The 20,398-nt window shown below is 34.5% G+C and overlaps 2 protein-coding genes across 3 annotated transcripts in view; both read left to right on the top strand.

Moving 5' to 3' along the window:
- Nucleotides 1-10,514, top strand: part of LOC113492005 — a 46,161-nt gene extending 35,647 nt beyond the window's left edge. For both annotated transcript variants that reach the window (XM_026869264.1, XM_026869265.1), the window contains exons 4-7: nt 6,149-6,226; nt 7,692-7,829; nt 8,321-8,417; nt 9,100-10,514. In XM_026869264.1, the coding sequence (XP_026725065.1) occupies nt 6,149-6,226; nt 7,692-7,829; nt 8,321-8,417; nt 9,100-9,253 (467 nt within the window). In that variant the 3' untranslated portion in view covers nt 9,254-10,514. The remainder of the gene's footprint in view (nt 1-6,148; nt 6,227-7,691; nt 7,830-8,320; nt 8,418-9,099) is intronic.
- A 1,246-nt stretch (nt 10,515-11,760) lies between these two features.
- On the top strand, nt 11,761-19,556 carry LOC113492004 (coiled-coil domain-containing protein 96). Its single transcript, XM_026869263.1, has 9 exons — nt 11,761-11,995; nt 13,410-13,641; nt 14,102-14,279; nt 16,151-16,274; nt 16,837-16,983; nt 17,464-17,665; nt 17,983-18,158; nt 18,441-18,545; nt 18,754-19,556. Exons 1-9 carry the CDS (start codon nt 11,981-11,983, stop codon nt 18,928-18,930), a joined length of 1,356 nt encoding a protein of 451 aa, XP_026725064.1. The 5' UTR covers nt 11,761-11,980; the 3' UTR covers nt 18,931-19,556.
- The last annotated feature ends 842 nt before the right edge of the window (nt 19,557-20,398 follow it).

Genomic DNA, 20,398 nt, shown 5'->3' on the forward strand with positions numbered 1-20,398 from the left:
TAGCTTTCTAAAAGATCATTTGTTATAGTTTTTTGGGGTTCCGTAACTAAAGAGTAAAATTGGAAACCTGTTACTGAAGCAATAAAGTCTGTCCGTTTAACAGTTTGTCTCCAAAAATTGTGAAAGTTTCGCAGATAATGTATTTAAAATTTTAGCCTAAAAACTAAAAATAAAGATGGAGGTTAAGCAACTGTTGCTAGCGTCACATGTTTTTACTCCTATTTACTCTTAGATTTTTCCTGTACCTGTTTGTAAGGAACCGTCGATATGGTAAGTCCGTATTGCACTAGCAGACACCAGTTGATTTAAAAAAAGCTGTCGTGAAGTCTACTGTACATTATTTAAAGCGTGGCAAAAAATTGTCTAGCTTTAAAAAACTTTCGTCATAATAATTTGGGTAATATAATTCTTAAAGACTTATTTCAATTAGGTATTGATTTCGTTATTGTTTACCACAGCATAATATGACTCATATTGTTTCTTAGCTCCATTCAACTTGTTCCATTTTTTACCCGGGAAGGCGAATACACAAATAAAAGTGTACCGTTCAAAGTAAAAACTGGTTAAGTGCGAGTCGGACGAGTACAACTCACGGTCCCGTATAAATAAACTATAGATAAACAAATCGCTGGATAAAGTTACAACCATTGTTTAAAATTTCTCTTCATTTTGAAATATTTCATCTGAGATTTTTTTAGCGTCTAGCTGTCACGGTTCATGAGATACAACCTGATGACGGACATACAGACAGACTGAGAGCTAGAGGAGCCTCAATAATAGAGGTTCTTTTTCAGCATTCAGGTACGGAACTCTTAAAAAACACAGTGACCAGACAATCTCAACGTAGAGGCACCTACAATACTCCTGTAAAACGGATATTAAACTTCTCTACAGTTTTCTTCGTTCGCCAATGAAATAACGAGACGATTTTCTAACAAAAATAGCGATGACGATAACTAATCTATGTGTAGTTACGTGAGTCATTAGAGTATTGTTTATGCTACTCATTCTACTGTATAACACTTTAAATGTGAGTTTGAGTTAGGGTTAAAATAGAGTAATTTGATAAGAAGTGTTTAATTAATGATATTTTTTATTGTTATTGTGCTGAATATTATTATTATAGTTCCTAAAAGTACCTTACCCAAATCTGCGATAGTAAATTATCTGTATAATGTCTTCATAATTTATTGAGTCTTAAAATACTTATTTTACTCGATCATATAACATTAATTTCAAATTTAAAATGCAATAAACGTCTTAATTGTGGCTCTTAACACGTTAATTAATATCTTGACAGAAATGACAAGAGCGTATAAATCTCACGAGCTTTGGATACAGTCACAGATTCATTTTTTAAAACAGTGATATAATAATCTTTTGACATTAGAATTTATGGCTGTATTAGCTTTTCGCCCGCGGCTTCGCCCGCGTCGATTTCGGTTATATCGCGTTTCCAAGAGAACTCCTCAAAAGTACGGGATGAAAACGATCCTATGATCTTTCTCAAGGTCAACTCTAACTCTGGACCAAATTTCATTAAAATCAGTTTAGTGGTTTTGACGTGAAAGCGTAACAGACAGACAGAGTTACTTTCGCACTTATAATATTAGTAGGGATGTCTTGTAATACGAGATAAGAATCGGAAACATGTAGTGAGCGTTTTGTTAAATGCAAATTACACTGAATCGATGGGTTTGGATGCCAATACGTGAGATATTTATACCAATCTATTTTCGTAGCATAATTATCTGGGGCTATAGCGTTAGTGGCTTAACGAGTGTAGCGAGAAACATAATAAAACTCTTTCGAGTTGGAAGTGTTGAAATCAAATATTTAAGACTGGTCTGAAATAACGTGAAATTGGCTGTAAAAATATACTTGTTATAGCCATTTCATTTGAAAGAAGAAGTTTTGGATCTGCAAGATACAGTACTAGAAAATGGAATGAGTATAATAGAATAATGTGTGTGTTAAATTATTTCCCCATTCTTCCTATTTTTATTTGCATGAAACTATAGGTACGTAGAGAATGCTTCAAGAATTGAGACAGTCATTATACATAGTAATTATAGCTGTAGTCATCACCAGCCAAGCGGTTGCCATCTGTGTTGGGGTGGGCTTCCAGTCTAACCGGGTATAGTAGATTTTTATAAGGAGCGACTGCCTATGTGACCTCCTCAACACAGTTACCAGGGCAACATGATACCCTTAGTCGGACGTTTTTATCAGACTTTCAAGCTTCTGTGTACTGTAACATGGAGGAACTCTATATGACATAGGTCACCTATCCACGAACCGACAGTTAACCTGTGATCGATCAACTCGTAAAGTTGCAACTTAATCATGATTATTGATTATGTATAGTGTGAATTAGTAATATCTAAGCACTTCATGTAATACGGATGTATATCATACTGAAATCTCTCTTTCAGATCATTTGTTATCTTTCAGCCGTACAAATCTTTTCACCTACTTGCGAGAGAACTTCTAAGTAACCGAGCCCATTGATCCCGTGTAAGAATCTATTATTACTTCTTGAACTTTGATTAGGATTGGGCGATACAAACTTTGAACATGGACTTAAGCTTCAATAAGTCCCGACTCGTCTCTAGGCTGAGAGTACACTAGGATTTTTTGAATTGGCAAATCTTTTACGAAGCGGTGTGATTTTGAAATGAATTATGGCGTTTTAAAATCATTTTTCATAATTACACAGTTCAACCGCTTTAATATGAAACTGGCCTACCTATTATGTAGAGCAGTTAAAAAAAATATATTTTATGAGTGGGACCTACATACCGCCATTATAATTGTATGACGTCACTAGCTAGCAAAATTCTTTCATTAAACATTACAGTACGATATTGAGGAGCGTGTGTTATCAGTGTTCGGTAGTGTGCAACCAGCCTTACTTTTCCTACGAAATCCAGATCACCGAAGTATCCTCAGTTGTATTTTATTGCTAAATGTATAGTTAACTCCTTTAGATTAGGACTGTATATGTCCCTTGGGTACGAACGAGGAATTTAAACTATCTCCGCATCGGATTAACTAGAATAGATAGTGGTGTTCTTGTAAAAACTTTACAGCAGCAGAAATACTGGTGCATTTAATATATAAGTTCCTATTTCGAAAATTATTTTCTGGACGAAGGTATAAACTGCGTCATAAATTCTGGTTTTACTGGGTTTTTATAGTTCTTAAGAAGATTAGGTTTTAAACAGAATGCACTGAAATATAAGGTCCATTTAGTTCATTTGTAGCACAGAACAATTTTCAGAGATCTCGGAATTACATATGTCACATCGTATTTGAATAGAAAACTTCAAATTTAGTACAACATTGCATTAATTACATAAATTTTCTACAAGAGACGTGTATAAAGAGGTATATTAATAGATGTAAATAAATAAAATACTTGTGAAGAATTCTACATGTCATATTGCTTTACAACGTGGCACTAGGACCCAGATTCCATTTGCCACCATGGATTATAAAAATGTTCCTTAAACAAAGGAACAATGTTCATTACATGTAAAAGATTCGTCAGCTTGTAAAAATGTAACCTACCATGCCTACAAGCCTAGTTCCTTAATTGATGTTTCAAAAATATTGTAAAGTTAGCATATAAATCATACATTGAAGTTATTTTTCCATATGCAGAAGCACTCATTATATACACACGGCGCCATCTGTTTAAAATTTTAAACGTTTAAATTATCTCTGTAACGATGATTCAGGCAATGCAGTGTGTTAGAAATTACTAGATATAATATTTAATTTAAGATCTATTTACATAATGTTAGCCTAATATTCAGAATTGCGAGTAAATACATGTACATTCTGGCTGTGTTTAATATACGAGCTAATAAAATATTATTATTTACAGCAGATTATTTTAGGTTATGTTGTATGAAGCTGTATAATATTGTGACAGTTGAACTCGTTAGTATATGGAATCGTGAGATAGAATTTATATTTATCTGACTTAGTTAGTTGCTTAGTTACATTATATTATTACTAAAATAATTCATGTGGTTTTCACCATTTTAGAATTAAATATATTTTATAACAGCTCAGACGCTAAAGAATTTAATCCATATGCGTGTACATTTGGAAAACTATAAAAAAATTGACCAAGTGCTATCAAAATGAAGGCGACAGGGCTCCGTATAAATAGTGGAACCTTAGCAATAGAGTTTATACTATTTCCTAAACAACTGGAGCACTAAAACCCGCACAAAAAAGAAAGAGATTTTACTAAAAGCGCAAAAATGAAAAATACATTTTCTCTCTTTATTTTCGCAGAAACATACCTATTTCTGCTATAAGACACAACTTTACCGTAGATACTAGCTTATCCGGTAACGCAGCATAACCCGGTGGCGATAAGCGACGAACGTCCGGTGGCCGACGTAAAACACCGAGTTCCGCACTAAAGGTTAACGACCTTGGATATTAAATAGCGCTACGGCGGTGTTTATGAACTATACAGGGTGTAATGAAAATGCACGGACGATTGGTCGTATTTCGAATAATAGTTCCGCCAAAAAAATGGGTAACTATCTCTGGAACAATGTTATGGAAATCCCGAAATAAAATGACCTACCGTCTGTACAAATTTTGTGCGATACAGACAATTTTCTTTTAGCAAGAGTTTCCTCTATTCATATTTCAGGTGCACGCATTTTACTGGACATTGATCACCGACGACATCGTAAAAGTTCTACCAGTAATTGTTATTGACTCTAAGAACATTGCCTTAGCTTCTAAAAAGAGTATTTTCCCATTAAATACATTGAACTCGTATTTTTTTTCTGGTCATTTTCCTCAAGAGAAACTTTAATGTTCAAATAGATCGCGATGTTATTTTTGGATTCGCAAGAGAACACATAATTAGAGGCGAATTTACCCTTTGTTTTCACCGATTTATCGTTTAGCTTAACCATTTGGATATAGCGGATATAGCCTTTTTCTAATTTGTAGCTTAGCACTTGATCCTTTTTTTTATAAGTCCAACAAAAAATCCAAAAATATCATGTAACAACGTCGAGTGTTCTTGACTCTTTAACAATAAATAAGGCAAGCTTTTAACCTCTTAAAACAAAAGATCTCCTGTTGTTGTCATTACAAAAGTGGATGCTGGCACGAAATTAAATTGTACACAAAAACGGCAACGACTCTCGTAATATTTTATAAACAAACGAATTTTAAAAGTAATGAAAAAGAACCGAAAATTGTCCAAATGGCGTAACAGATTCCCAAGTTCTTTTACAAATGAAGAATTTCATAAATCTTCAGGAACGTCTGGCTTGATATATTTTTGTTTTTGTTTTGTGTACGATCGACCGCAGTCGAATTAAAAATGGGAATAACGAAAACCAACCTTATTTTTATAAAAATAAAGTTGCTACGTGAAAAATGTGCGCTTGTACGATTCAAAATTATGCGTAAACATTAATTCATTTCATGGAACCCTCTCATATTAAGCGCTGTTTCACCATTGAGTTTAATCATAAAATCTTTAACAACTTTCAGCCATATTAAAATTTCCATTTTAAGAGTCCAGTTGTTCTTATAGTTTAATTTTAACTGCAACATTAAAAAAATAACAATGCTTGCCAAGTCTTAAGGAAAACTCTTGATATACCATTAAGAGTCTTCATAGCCCTTTTTACGAATCTTGAAATTATTTAATAATGGTCTGAATTGCTCTCCGTCTTACAAAGAAACGTACTTAAGGGCGCATAATGTCAACTACTAAATCTTGAGTCGTATAATGGGCTTTTAGGATGTTACGTTTTTGTTTTATATATCTACAATCAGAGCCCTGTACATTCTCTTAATGTTATTATTCCGAAATAATTTCTGACGCGGAAGCCAAAAAGAAGCTAGACGGTTTTTGATGCCATGGTTATTTCAGTTACTCGAAGAGTATTATAGAAAAAATCAGGTTTACGGTTGATTTCACATTTAAACTATTCAATATGATTCCTCATGTTCTACATAAATACCTATATTAATATTTCACTCTCTTACCTTCGATTTCTCGACTGTTTTTATTCATCACAGTCTCCAATTTAGAAGATTTTTATCTTTGACTGATTTTTACATTCTAAATAATTTTGTCTCTCTTTTGTTTCAGGATGTACAAATTACTTAGCCCAGCCGCCTATGGACAACGGGCGCCCAATAGACCCAGCTTACGATGTAAATATAGCGAGTAAGTCGATTCAAGTATTACAGTTTGACGTAGTCAATGGGCCGATTAAACATCATTTAATTTAAAATAGCCATTAAGTCCCATCTTCCAAAAGCCAAAACTCCCAATAAACACATTCGACTATCAATGAGATTTAAAGGCCAGACTTTGTAAACGCCATCTGATGGTCACTACTTTGAGAGAAAAATGTTGTCCATATTGTCCAAAAAAAAATCCGTCAAATGCCTCTTTTGGAACATCTGATTGGAAATGAGCACATTTCCAATAATAAATCTTTTAACCTCCTACACAACAAGAAGGATGTGATAAGTTTTACCGCTATGTATGACCGTGTCTGTGGCAGCGTAACTTCTAAACGGTGAATCGATTAGGATGCGGGTTTCTTTTTTGTAAAGCAAATAACATCAACACGAGACCGTATCAAAGTATGTTTGAAATTTACAAGCCTTAATAAAATAAAATCAAATCGGATCGGATATTCACAAAGTTTATGAATATGTTCATATACATAGTTTCAATTCGCTTCGCAAAGTAACAAACTAGTAAACAATGAAAATATTTGTATAACCCGACGTACGGGGAAATGGTTAATTAAGTGAATGAGCAAATAAATACCTGTTGAGTTCCGCACAAACAACGGCCTAATTGCTTTTGTTAAAAAGTAAACACCATTGCATGAAGAGTAAAACAAATGTAAGAATCTCTTTTGTTATTTGTGTAAAACAACCCTTGTCTACCATAACTTCTTAAAATAGGTTTATTGCAAGTGTGGAAGGGAGATGCCGCTCTACATTGTTTATTTCCGTCTCGCTTCCCCAACTGCAACAGCGTTACTTTAATACGTAGTTGGAGGCTGTGCTTCGAATCCGATATCACCTAACAAAGGCAATGCGAGGCACTAAGAAAAGGCTTTGTAACTGGAGATTATACGTACATGTTCCGCTTTTCTTACCGAGCACCGTACAAAGCATAGTTCTTTTCTGAGCCGACTACAGGCTCATGAAACGATCAATAGCTCATGTAATAGTGGCTTTATATTGTAGGTATTATGTGCAATGAATTAAAGTCTACTGCCGCAATTAGGTACGGCGTATTTACTTTAACTGTTTCCTATTTTTGTAAGTTATTGAACTTTTTTTAACTAATAATCAGCTCTGAGTTTTGCAGGGGAGATTTTTCATATAATTATGAATATTAAATAATATGCATAAAGGGTATTTCTTTCTCTAAAATTACGGATGCCCAGAAATGTTAGTTACTAATGTTACCAATGTATGATTGCTTAAAAATTTAGCTCGCTTATGCCGTTAGCTAAACGTCCAAAAGTCTTTATCCAAGACACGGTTTGAGCCAATATCCAGAATTACAGTCAATCAAAACCTGACTCAACTGAACCTACAACCAAAAAAGCAATGATTGCTTTTTACAACTACAAGTGTGTGAAATATATGTTTTCTTTGCACAGACTACGTGCGAACCATGATATCATTCGGTATCATCAGCCTGTTTGTGATGGCGATGGGGTGTGGGTTCTCGGCGTACACCTTCCACAACCCTCGGTACATGTTCAAGCGTCTCGCCGCAGGCATACACTTTATTAGCAGTGAGTATTTTCATAATACAGTGTAATTGGGGTAAAATTATAATTGATTTATTTTAGTTTACATTGGATCACAAAATAACATTAAATTAATAATTATAACGATTCGATTCGAACGCAAATTGTAAGCTATTCTGAAGCTTCACGTTATGGGATGAACTCATTTGATATTTATCGCTAGCTGTTGCCCGCGACTTCGTCCGCGTGGTTAGAAGATATAAGTTATGATTTATATCTGCCCTGTTTTTTCCACATTTTCCATTGTATCTTCGCTCCTATTAGTCGCAGCGTAATGGTATATAGCCTAAAACCTTCCTCGATGAATGGTCTATTTAATACAAAAAGAATTTCAATTTGAACCAGTAGTTCCTGAGATTAGCGCGTTCAAACAAACTCTTCAGCTTTATATATTAGTATAGATTACTTCAATAGTTATGAATATAATTAAATCAACAAAAGGTATAAACATAATTAAATTATTTATTTTTTTACAGCTTCGTGCACATTTGTAGTGGTGCAAGTAATGATGTCTTCGGTGGATCATATGAAAAAAAATGTACGATTCATCTATCCTGAACGTGCCTATCATTAGTAAGTATTCACTTTATAAAACTAAAAACAAAATTGTTTCCAGTTCTCTCTTCTGACCCCTTCTATGAAGTTTTCTAAAAGTGGTCAAAAGGGTATAGGACTGAATGTCATAAAGACACAATGTTATCGTTTGTCTATGAGAGGAGCACCCCACCAATGTACGTAATTTGCAAATGACATGTTTTTAAGAAACCCTGGAATTCTCAACACTGATCGAAATTGAATAAACCCTGTTTACTTTAAACTCTTTAAAATATACTTTCTTAACAATGAAAATTTTCTAAATAAACTATTAGTTTTGTGGGCAATAGAACTGCGATATAAAAGTCACTTTTATTTCACACCTCTCTTTACGATCGTTGCCAATCACACGTGCGTTTTAAGCTTCATTAAAATTTTGTGATGATATTATATTTTTTACAATCAATTCGTAAATACTAAATGCAATTTATTGACACATAAAACTCCACGATAGTTGCCACAATTAAAAAATAAATAAATCTTTTCTGTACCTCGCATCTGTGTTTCGCACACTTTTTGGCGAACCACATATTTACGGATAACGATTTATTTCAATTATAATTTAATTTTGTTCACTTCAAAATATCTGAAATGAGAGAGAGAAAGGTTCGAGTTAATTTGTCTTTCATTTAAGCAATTTAATATTTCTCTTTTGTTACAGTTATAACATCAGTTTCTTCCTAGCCTGGTTCGTAGTACTTGTCAACCTCTTTGCCGCAGCCTCCTTCCTCTGGTACTCACGTAAGAGGAAAGGTGACAAAGCGGCGACGGACGAGCTGGCGATGGCCGACGAACCCACAATCATCGGCCGATGACGCTTCCACCTCCACACTGTCACACGGCATCTCCAGTCGTGGGAAAGCTTCCTCAAATCTATACTGAACAGTGCTCAAATGACCAATAGCTGTAACTATGTTCAAGTCTTCCATGTAATGTATTCTACGAAAATAAGACTTAGTGATGCGGCCCAAATGACGTTTTGTCATTCGATATTGTTTGCGTAGTTGCGATCTATCGTGTCGGGTTCAGTTAAAATTTTATTTCGGTAGAAGAAACTGTTGAGCAAATGTTAAGCTCCCAATTTGAAAACTTTAAAACCATCTTCAGTTTCAATACAAAGTGAGATAAATCGTCAACGTGATCGAGTTGGGTTTGAAATGTCATTGATATTGGACGGAGTCAGCTCTTTCACTCGATTGGTTTCGAGCACGATCGCATTCGTAGCCAAAGAAATCGCATTCGATCAAACGCTGCAACGAACTTATCCAAATAACTCAAGCGGAAACTTCGCTAGAGTCGCATCACTAACATAATTACGCATCGTCAGTTTCAGCTTTTAGACAATTCTTGACTGATTCTGTTACCTTGAATGTAATTACTCCCTGAATGTAAATCGTGACGTTTATATCATAACGCCTTGTTAATCTTATAAGCGACGGAAAAAATAATCTTTATTGCGACATTTTTTATTACCGGCTTGCAATATTTTTATGTGAAACATGTATTTAAACTGTATGTATACGCCTCAGACTTATAGGATTAACGAAGTTTACGTGCATCAGTGTTTTAAATAGCGGTTTTTTTATTATAAAAATCTGCGTAATCTTTTGTGTTATTGTGTAAATATTTTGTACTGTTACTATGCTGCCATGAGACTACGTGTAACTTGATTCTAGTCATACTTATATTTATAATGCATATTATTTGTAAGAAGACTTCCGTAAATTGTTTTCTGAGTAGAGTTTGATATTGATTACACAAAATCAAAAAAATAACATTAAAAATAGTTTGTTTTAGAGGAATTCGTTGTCCATATAAGATCAGATCAAGTCGGGACCAACGAGACATAAAATGTATTATAGTCTAAACATCGGGGACTTATTTTTAGAAGTTGTGGGGCGAGGAACGCAGGAAACGGTATCTCAGGAACGAAGAGTGTGAGTTAAAACAGTTACGGAATGCATTCTGAAGAGTGGTATTGTTTATTCCATTGTACTTGCATTATCGTGTGTTATGTATGTTATGTACGTTCTTCTTGTATAATTCTTTTTTATTGAATAAAATCTTTAAACTAAACGTGTCAGAATTATTTGCTACAACCCAAAAGCAATTTGCCTGAAGAGATTTAACGCATGACACGCTGCTTTCAGACTTAATTAAATGTGTTTACGATAATTTGACAAAGTGTAATGGATGAAGCTGAAATGATTTTCATACGTTTTTGTGGATGTTTTAGCGACATCCCGGGCTGATGTAATGCAGTCTCAGTCTTTAACATTTTACAACAGAAAAAATGTCGTTTATACTTTTCGACGGCGGTTATTTTGGGATGAGCATTGTCGAATGTCTGGCAGCGGCCCAGGGTTGAGCGGTGACACTGCCAACGTCAACAGAGGTCAGTGTCCTAAAAAAAAGGCGCGAAGCAAAAGACCAGTTGTTCTGCTGGGCACAGAAGGGCCGTCTGCCGTCTTTTGTTTTCCTTGTTCGTGTCACAATGATGAATAACACGGTAGTGCCGCATGATCGTACAACATTTGTCGATGACAAGGCCCGACTTCATCACAAAAGTTGCGAGAAAACATCACTTGTTTATACCGTTTCAAATTAGATCGCTGTTTTGGCCTTGAAGGTTTTGGTTTAATTTTGTAGCTAGGTGAAGAATTTCTTTTTTTTTTTCGGAGTTTTGAATTGTAATAATAGGAATTTTCAGTAATGTGCTTTTCTGAGTTTTTAAGGAACAACTAAGTAGCGAGAGAAATTCTGATTTTCATACTTCAAAACGTATTAGGGAACATCTGTTACTTAAAAGGTTGGTTTGTTTACATTATTCAATATAATGTAAAACTATGAGCAAGGGAAGATCCAAATAAATATATATTGAATATGGAGGTAAATTAATGATAAGGTAAGAAAAACAGAGGAGGAAAGAAAAATTGTATGTGGTTCCCACATAAGCACACAACTTGTGTATTTGGCGCCTCATTTTCTTTGCCTGTTGTCTAGCGCGCATAGCGTGAAGGCAAAAAAACAAAACATGAACAATTAGACCATCATCCAGCTATTTAATTGAAATAATAAAAAAAAACAGATACTAAAATGTAAGGGTTCATGGCAATATAGCCTTGCAACAATTAACGATGCTTCCATAATTAATTTAAATTTCGTTCTATTTCATGCTTTACAAATTTGTAAAAAAGACTAAATTAATACCGACAGACATACATATTATTAATATCAAATTCATTTTGAGAGAGTATAAAAACTATTTATTAGAGTATTAAAATCTACTAAATGGCCAACAAAATCTAACGAAAGAGTTTTTACTCAAAAATGTTGTGAAAAATAAAACCTCGTTTTCCATCAACGTTAACAACTGCAACTGGCATTGAAGAACCGAAAACCGTTCGATACTCGTGTCCGCGTAACCATGGCAACCAATCAACAGTCTTTGCATGTTGTGCTGAGAAGAGAATGAAGTAAAATAATTTCGGGTTGTAACCTTAAACAGATCAATAAGTCGGGTAATTCAAACGGATCACGCGATGCCTCATACTCAGGTAATGCTGCTATGCTTTTGTCCCTTTTCCATTTAATTAAATTCGTTTGCGTGGCATGCAATCGAGTGGTTACGTCAACGTCTGCCTTTGGAGAAGTTTGCACGAAGGCAGCTCCCGAAGTCTTCATTATTAGCATTTATAATGTTCTTTGGCTTAGCCCGAACTACTTTTCCTGTGACGTTCTTTGCATATTTCATTTTACGACTTCGCTCAAAAATGACTTTCATTACGAAAGTATATAACCCGTGAGTGATCTCATTTTATGTTTTCATCGCCTTGTAATGTTTGGTTTGTGGAACGGTATTTTAGAGTCACGCCTTGATTTATTTTATTGTTAATTAACGTTTTATAAACATGATAATCCTATATCACTTTTGTAATTGTATTTAAGTGTTTAATAATGAATCAAAACTAGACAATTTTATATTCTTCATTTCTGTAATTGCTTTTATCCATTACATTATGTATATCTTATACTTTTGTTTATTTTTTTGGCTTTTGTTGTCTTGTGGGTTGCTTACCAGTTATTATTTTGAATTTCGGTATCACCAATATATGTTATTTTGCACTTTGGTTGTCAGTGACTTTGGTCATGATTTTAAAGTAATAGGAAAGATAAAGATAGATAATATTTAAAAAAAAACTCTTTGCTACTGGATTACTTTGAACAAAACTTCAACCATATGAAAATCTGTTCATAAAACCCCACACATTAGCCCATCACTAGACAAATATCATGCCACCCTTATATTCGCACAACATGAATGTGAACTATTTGCTTTTAACCCTGTGAAAACATTACCGTCCTTAAGTTCGTAACTGGGCTAATTGCTCAGGTGCTATGCGTCTCACAGGAAAGCTTATGCCATGAACCAAATGCAATCACTGAGCTTTTGTATTAAGATATGAAACAGTTCAAACACTATTGTCTTTTTATGTGTATTGATTTCTATAGGTACTGTCTTAATAGCGATCATATATTATTATATATAGGTAAATGTAGATGTATCCATTATAGATACATCGAGCAACAAACTTTGACGAACATACACACGAAATATAGGGAACACACGAAATAAGTTGATTTTTTAGAGTCAGTCAGGGCTAGAGTCCTGCTGTGAAATTTTTCAGCTGAGCCTAAAATTAAGCATTCGAAAGACTCGAGTTCTTAACATCTCTAGGCAACCAGGATTTAATAAAACTCCATAAGTTGACGCTGCATTAGAGCTAACACTCTCAGTGAAAATCAACTTTTAGAATATTATAGATATATCGTCTTGATGTATAGTAAACCTGTTTTGTAACTTTACTTTGTTGCGGACTTACACTTAGTACCGAAACGATTTTCAATGTTAACCCTGCATAAACAAACTAGTTTTTACAAAAAATATTTTTAATGGAAATATTTATACAGGAGCAATCCCAAGGGGATACGGCAAAGCATGATAGCACAGCTTCGAAGCCGGATTCGGAGAAAAAAGACAGTACTGCAACAGCAGCAGATGCAAAACCTGATGCACCAAAACCCAAGATTATCAAAACTACTAAAATAATAAAGAGGGTACTGAAGAAAAAGCTTAAAAGCAAACGGAAGTCGTCTGATGACAAGTCGGGTTCAGGCACTTCAAGTGTCACCTCAAGAAGTGGTAAGCAGACATATTAAATTTAAAACTAATTCAGTGTATGTACATCACTTTTGATAAGAAAAAGTAAATGACTGGTCTACGTCAGATGTCTTATCGAAAAGAAATATCATTTCCATGCTGTAAATAAAGGAAACTGATATCGGATTAAGGAATTTAAACCTTTGTTGCGGGAGGTTGCACACAAAATAATTAACATGCATAATGACACCCAGACTCTCAGATCTCACAAATACTTGTCCTACGCTGGCATCGAATCCGCGACACGTAGAGATTTGTGGGTTTAGCGTGGTGACCCATACATTTTGAGCTTTATTTATGGACGTTAACGATTGTAGAAATCACTTGGATAGTGGCGCAGTTTTTTTACATTCCAACATGCATCTTTATGCGTAATCCTGAAAAATATCATAAAAAACACGTTACTTTACAAAAATAATATACTTAAAATCATTTTGTATAGAAAGTGTCCACGGCGATGAAGACAATGAATCTGAAGGACTTGGAGGAGAGGTGGCGGCGACAGTACTGCATATAGACCGAGATGAGTTCTTACAGGCACATAGAGACTTAACCACCGAGAGGCATCACGCACAAATCCTAAATAATCTACTACATCGAAGGCTGGGTGAATATTACAAGTAAGTTTATCAAGAATATTATGTCTCCGGCTTTGCTTGTCGTTGCTTGGCCACACTCCCAACCGGTAGTAATGGAGATGATTTTTTATAAGTATAAATTATAATTAAACTAGTTTTGTAAAACATTTGAAATTAGATTCGGTTCGGTATTATTGGAAACCAAGAAGATTGGAAGTTCAAGTGTACCTATCTTCTTCGCTTAATAAAAATTAATATTATTGGTGATATGGAAAAGAGATGTCTTTTTACAACTTGAAGTGATTATTAGATACAATTTTGTTATATGTTTTTAGGACCAATAAACGATTTTATTATTATTATACTTGACCATGGTTTCGTAGCTATAGTCTGTGAGGTTTATGATTGAGTTTCATTGTATTTTTTGCTTCCATAATTTAACATAAAAAAAGGAAATCGATGAAAAGAGTAAGTTGTCAAAATAACTTCATCTTATAATCTCTAAAAAAATATAGCTGTTGGGTCATAGTTATAATTGCAATTTTCAATCACTAGACGTGTGACAAGACGAGCAATGAACTGTAGACGTGAAAAATGCGTAAAACAATATCAAATTTCTACCTCATGATTTCCGCAATTTTATTAATAGTTCGTGTTACGTATAAATACAGGTCAATTTAGATCAAATATTTAAAAAAAATTGTCAGGTGCGAGACGGACTGAAGTTTCTATAGAAATGTTATATGAAAGATGTTGAAAAAAATGTCATACCCAGATTAAAGTTCGTACAATCTCTATTTAACCTCGATTCTATTTAAGAATATGGAATAAGTACATACGAGTGTTTTTATTTCTGTGTGCATAAAAATATAATATTTCATCATCTTTGACATTTAACTGTCTAGATATCACATTTTCTGAGATACAACCTAGCGACAGACAGATGGATCAGCAATATTATTTCGCTTTTAACATTTTAGTACAGAACCCTAAAACATTGCAAAAACACCAACAAAATGGCGACACGTTAAACTAAAACTACTCGACCGTTAAACAACTGACTGACACTTTATTTATTTTTCTATTCATCGTCGCGAGTTGGCGCAAACATCAGAATTGCTCATTTGTATTGAAAGAAAATAAACTCGTTGAAATAATAAATAATAACGAGAAGCTTTAGAACTTTGGCTGGTGGTTGTATACTGTCATAAAGTTTATTTTACGACGTACACATTGTATCAATGAGTTTGAAAACAAGAAATATTTTGTTGAAAAAAATAATTCTATAATAAATTTGAATCTATTTAAGTTTTGACTACTTTTAGTAGTCAAAGATTTTTAGTGAAATTATTGGGAAATAAGAAATCATGTTATTTTTTAGCGTGCCATACCAAAATAGGTAAAAATGGGACCTTTTTACTAAGACCGCTATCAGTCCGTTGGTCCATCCGTCGGCTGCTGCATGAGCAGTGATAGCTAGACAGTTTAAATTTTTACAGATAATTTTATTTACTTCTGTTGCTACTAACAACAAATACCTACCAAAAATAGGGATCGAGGTTGACCAGCGGTTGTCATCACTATCATAAAATTTGTTGGTCACGCATCGTCGAATTTATTTCTCAACCAATCAATTTGTTTTTCTTCAGCCTTTTTTTTATGGAACCCTCAGTTTTTACAATAAACCATTGTTTTTACTAATATATTATGTAATGAATCTCCGTATTTCCGGCCAAGTCTTTGAGGAGTTCCTAGTATTTAAATACATTTTGAAAAGAGAAAAGAAACAAATCCCTCTCAAAACATTTTTGTGTTACCAACCATTCTAACGCCTTCAAGTTTTCAATTAGCAATAACGCATTTGAGATACAGATTGCTGAGGTTGCTTTTACAATTTAAACTTTTATTTTTAGGAAACGTAAGTGCGAGCATGTTCTTAAGCCTTACGAGGGAGCTGTGGACTTGGAAGAGAAATATAGACAGAAGCTACTGGTTTACAATGATATGAAGATGAAAGCAGAAAGGGAGTTAGCAGAAGTAAGTACTTAGTCCCTTATTGTTACGTCGATTCTGACTGGTCGTGAAAAGGAAAAATCTAAAACGAACACGACTGCGGTACCGCTGTCTGCCCGCTTGTCATCAGGCTGTATATTCACATCATTACCCGATGGCAAGTCCGTTAAAATTGTCACAGATTTTGTATTCCTGTTGCTGCTCTCAAAACAGATACTAAAATGAAGATCGAGGTTAAGAGACTGTTTTAAAGGTATGTATGTGATGTTGTCCGCATTTATTTATATATTTATTGCTTTATGTATTTGTTCGGAAACCGTAGTGTCGCAAGTATGACTTGCTCGTTAACAGACTTTTTCATTCCCGTGGGATCTCAGTGCCGAGCAAATGCCTCCTCCTATTTTGCGACTTCGATTTGATTTAACTAGATCATCACACCATCTTCACCGCGGAGAACTTGTGCTACAATAACCATCTGATGTCCCGTGGGTGACCAATATAATCCTAAGCTATTAAAATAAGAAGAAACCTAGGATTACCAATACTTACGAACGTACTCAGATGAAAACCAATTACAATTTAACAGATCAAATCAAGAGTCTCAGAAGTCGAAGAAAAGTATGTCGCAAGACTAGACAATGCTAATTCAAAATTTGATGAACTGCAACAACTGGAGAGGCAGACCGGATCTGGACTTATTTATTCTAGGAAAGGAAAACCGATGACTGATAAGGCGAGTATTATACTTACCCTTATATTACTCCAACATATAATAAAATTTGTTGGAAAAATTGAGTCGATAGATGTTCTTCTGCACTTTCGTAAAGCAACAACAAATTTAAGACTTAACTACCAATGTTTTATTTGATGTCGAATAAAGGTAGGTAAAGTATACATAACTTACCTAGGTAAAGCATAAAAGTCATTTACTTTACTACATAGATCAATAGCTGTTGTGAAACGGGGGTTGTGCACTACGTTGCATGTCATGGCATCTCATTTTTATCACTTTCAAGCCAAAAAAACCTTCTTTTATGGGAAATTGGTAATTTTGAGACTTCCAACATAAGGGGAGCGACCATAAAAAGTAGTCTTTATAATTTTGTTCCTGTATCACGAGATCATATATATTATCTTATTCAGCTATCAATATCAAACTTATCTAATTTATATATGGTTATATTTGAAATTTATTGTTTATTATTTTTAACAGACTGTAGAACGCTTTCTCACATTACAAAGACGTAAAGCTGAGCAAGCAAACGCACTCTGCCTGCGACACATTAGGGCAAGGAATGCTGTGTCCGAACTCGAAGCAATCGTAAAAAACCTGGAGACCTTAGGACCAGGCCTCTATGTGTACCAATATGAACAACTTAATATTGATAACCAGAATTACAATACTAAAATCGAAGGTAAGACTAATCTTAGTCGATAAGATTAATCTTGAGTAAACAATGACTTGTTTTTTAAATTAATCTTACAATATAATTAGAACCGTCAGGGGTTTGAGAGCAACAGGGACTTCTCTTTGCTTTAAAAGCCCTTTCGAAGTCCTTACGGACCTACTCAGACAAGACAAGGGTTTTTTTTATTACCAATGAGCATTCAAACGCTTCCAAATAGGAAATGAGGCATCCAATGTCGTGCCGTGGATTTTTCTTTATCAGTGAAGATATAAAATACATCCGTTATGTTTTGTTTTAATTCTAAACACTTATTTTTTTTATAGAACGTGAAGATGAGCTTATAAAACATCGTGCAAAATGCACAGAACATAACCAGATCTTAGCTCACATTCGAGAGAAGATGCATCACACTGATGAAGTGATTGACTTTGCTGAGTGCGATCTCGGAGATGCCGAAATGGATTTCTTTGCAGCGAGAGAAGAACTGAGCAGCGTAAAGGTACTTTACGAATATAATACTCTTTTTGTAAGCATAGGCATGTATTTAGGGGGGAGGGTTCATTGGGGCCAATGCCTGCTGGAACACTGAGATTGTCCGATAGGATAACTGTGGCCTCGATGAACTAAAGGCAAAGGAAGAGACTTGGCCGAATTTAGTCAGTAAAAGTCTGGCACTCTCAATTGCTCACCCAAAATTGGGAGAAATATTTTTTTATTTCTATCCGGAAAATATAAAGCTAGTGTGAACAACTAACTCAAAATTGGTATTATGACATTGTAGAGTCGGCGCAACAGACTGCGTTGGTCGCTTGAAGATGAAAGATTAAAAGCAGGACTTTTAACAAGAAAAGATTTACTGCGAGACTTCCAAGCTTCAGTGGATGAGGTAAACTTTACACAAGTAGCTTTAACAAGTAGGTTACATGCTTTTAAGGTCCTAGACTTTAAGATATTTTTAACGCTTTCATTGTGCGTAATTAAAACCTAAAATAATTATAATATTTTATAATTACTTACCTAGGGCTTCATTAATTGAATGTACTATTTTATAACCTAAAAAACAAATTGATTGCAGAAAAATTGTCTTTTTCTAGGTACTTAAATTGGAAAAGAAGAAGAAATTTCTCGAATCGCAAGTCGGCAAAACTGCAAGAAATATTCGAGAAGCTCGCAAGAGCTTCCAAGTCCATACCCACCCCAATGCGCAAAAGGACTCCACAAAATCTGAGTCTGTTCAAAAGCTCAATCAGATGCCTTCGACTAGTAAATGAGATTTTTATTTTTCGTCCAGCGATTGAGGCTTGATTTCTCCTGCTTTATGGGCTTTACCAATATCGATTTGTTCAGTTTTGTACTTGCTTCTAGTAACTTATATTCAAAGGTCTATAGCTAAAAATGGCTTAAACTCTGAGATCAGAAAGCACACTAAATAGAATAGCCTGCACAGATAGCCGAGTCAAAACGCAATTTTTACTGTACACGACTAGCAGCGGGTTCGAGTCCTGCTTTAGACAATCCACGCGTGGTTGAACGCTGGATTTTTGTTGTTCTTGGGAAATCTCTGTTTTGAAACCCCCTACGAAACAATAATTCAATTCCTTAGTTACTTGAAAAGTTAATATTAGAGGAGTAAGGAATTCGAAAATGTGCTTCAGATCTACTAATGTCCTATTTGTTATATATGGGTAGCTATCATCAAAACCATCAACTTTCTACGGCCTTACCTACTTTTTCTAAAAATGCTTTTGAACAACTTCAAAGAAGAGGAGGTATTCAATTCGGTCGGGATATTTCAAAAGCACCCTTTTTCCTTAAAACGTCACTTAATGACATTGTTAATCGTGTTTCATTCTTATTTGACTGTATTTTTTAAATAAATAATTTATTTTTATTCCAATCGTATTTTTATTAGTCCAACCTTGTCTGTAACCAAATCTTGCAAGTTAAATTCCACTCACTCCCCGGTATCCCACGCTTGTCCTACAAACATTGTGTGATCCACGACCGCTTGGTTCAAGTCTAGGCGTTTGTGTGACTGAAATGTTTGTAGAACTTAGCAGCACAAGGATAAAATTCTCTAGTAGAAGAATAAGACTAATAAACTGTAGCTTTTTAATAATACAGTGGGTTGGATGGAGTTCAGTTATGAATCGAGTACTAAATGTGAATAGACTAACGATATACATATTACGAGGAGACCGATCGTAAAGTTAGACAATAAAAATCAGCACTGAATCTGAATAGTGTGTGATAATGCAGTTTTATGGTGACTTGGAACTGGTCTGATGCTGGAGCTGAAAGGGGGTTACGCTTTATAAGCAAGAACGGATTTTTTGAAACTGTGATTCATATTGACACTAATTTAGACTTTTGTTTGTTACCCTAAACATTGTCTTTATCTGTAAGAGTAAAATGTTTTCAAAGTATATTTAGAATCTCGAACAAAATATTGTACTAGCTACTTGAAATCTGTCGGAGCTTTCCTGAAAAGCCTTATCGCTTGTTTAGTATCGTGAAATGAAACATTAATTTCCACCTCTCAATCAAGAGTTTTCTTGTCAGCCGGCGTGACCATTGGCATTCTATTTTCAACCTTATTGTTATTAAATTATAGGCTAATAGTATTTTTTTCATCAGTTAATTTTATTATCAATTTTCAAAATTGTCTGGAAGTCGTCACTCGTCTTGTAATAGGGAATCTGTTGCGATAAACAATATTTACAGCTTCAGAAATCAAAT

Source organism: Trichoplusia ni, chromosome 3 (genome assembly GCF_003590095.1).
Source record: "Trichoplusia ni isolate ovarian cell line Hi5 chromosome 3, tn1, whole genome shotgun sequence".
Taxonomy (NCBI): domain Eukaryota; kingdom Metazoa; phylum Arthropoda; class Insecta; order Lepidoptera; family Noctuidae; genus Trichoplusia; species Trichoplusia ni.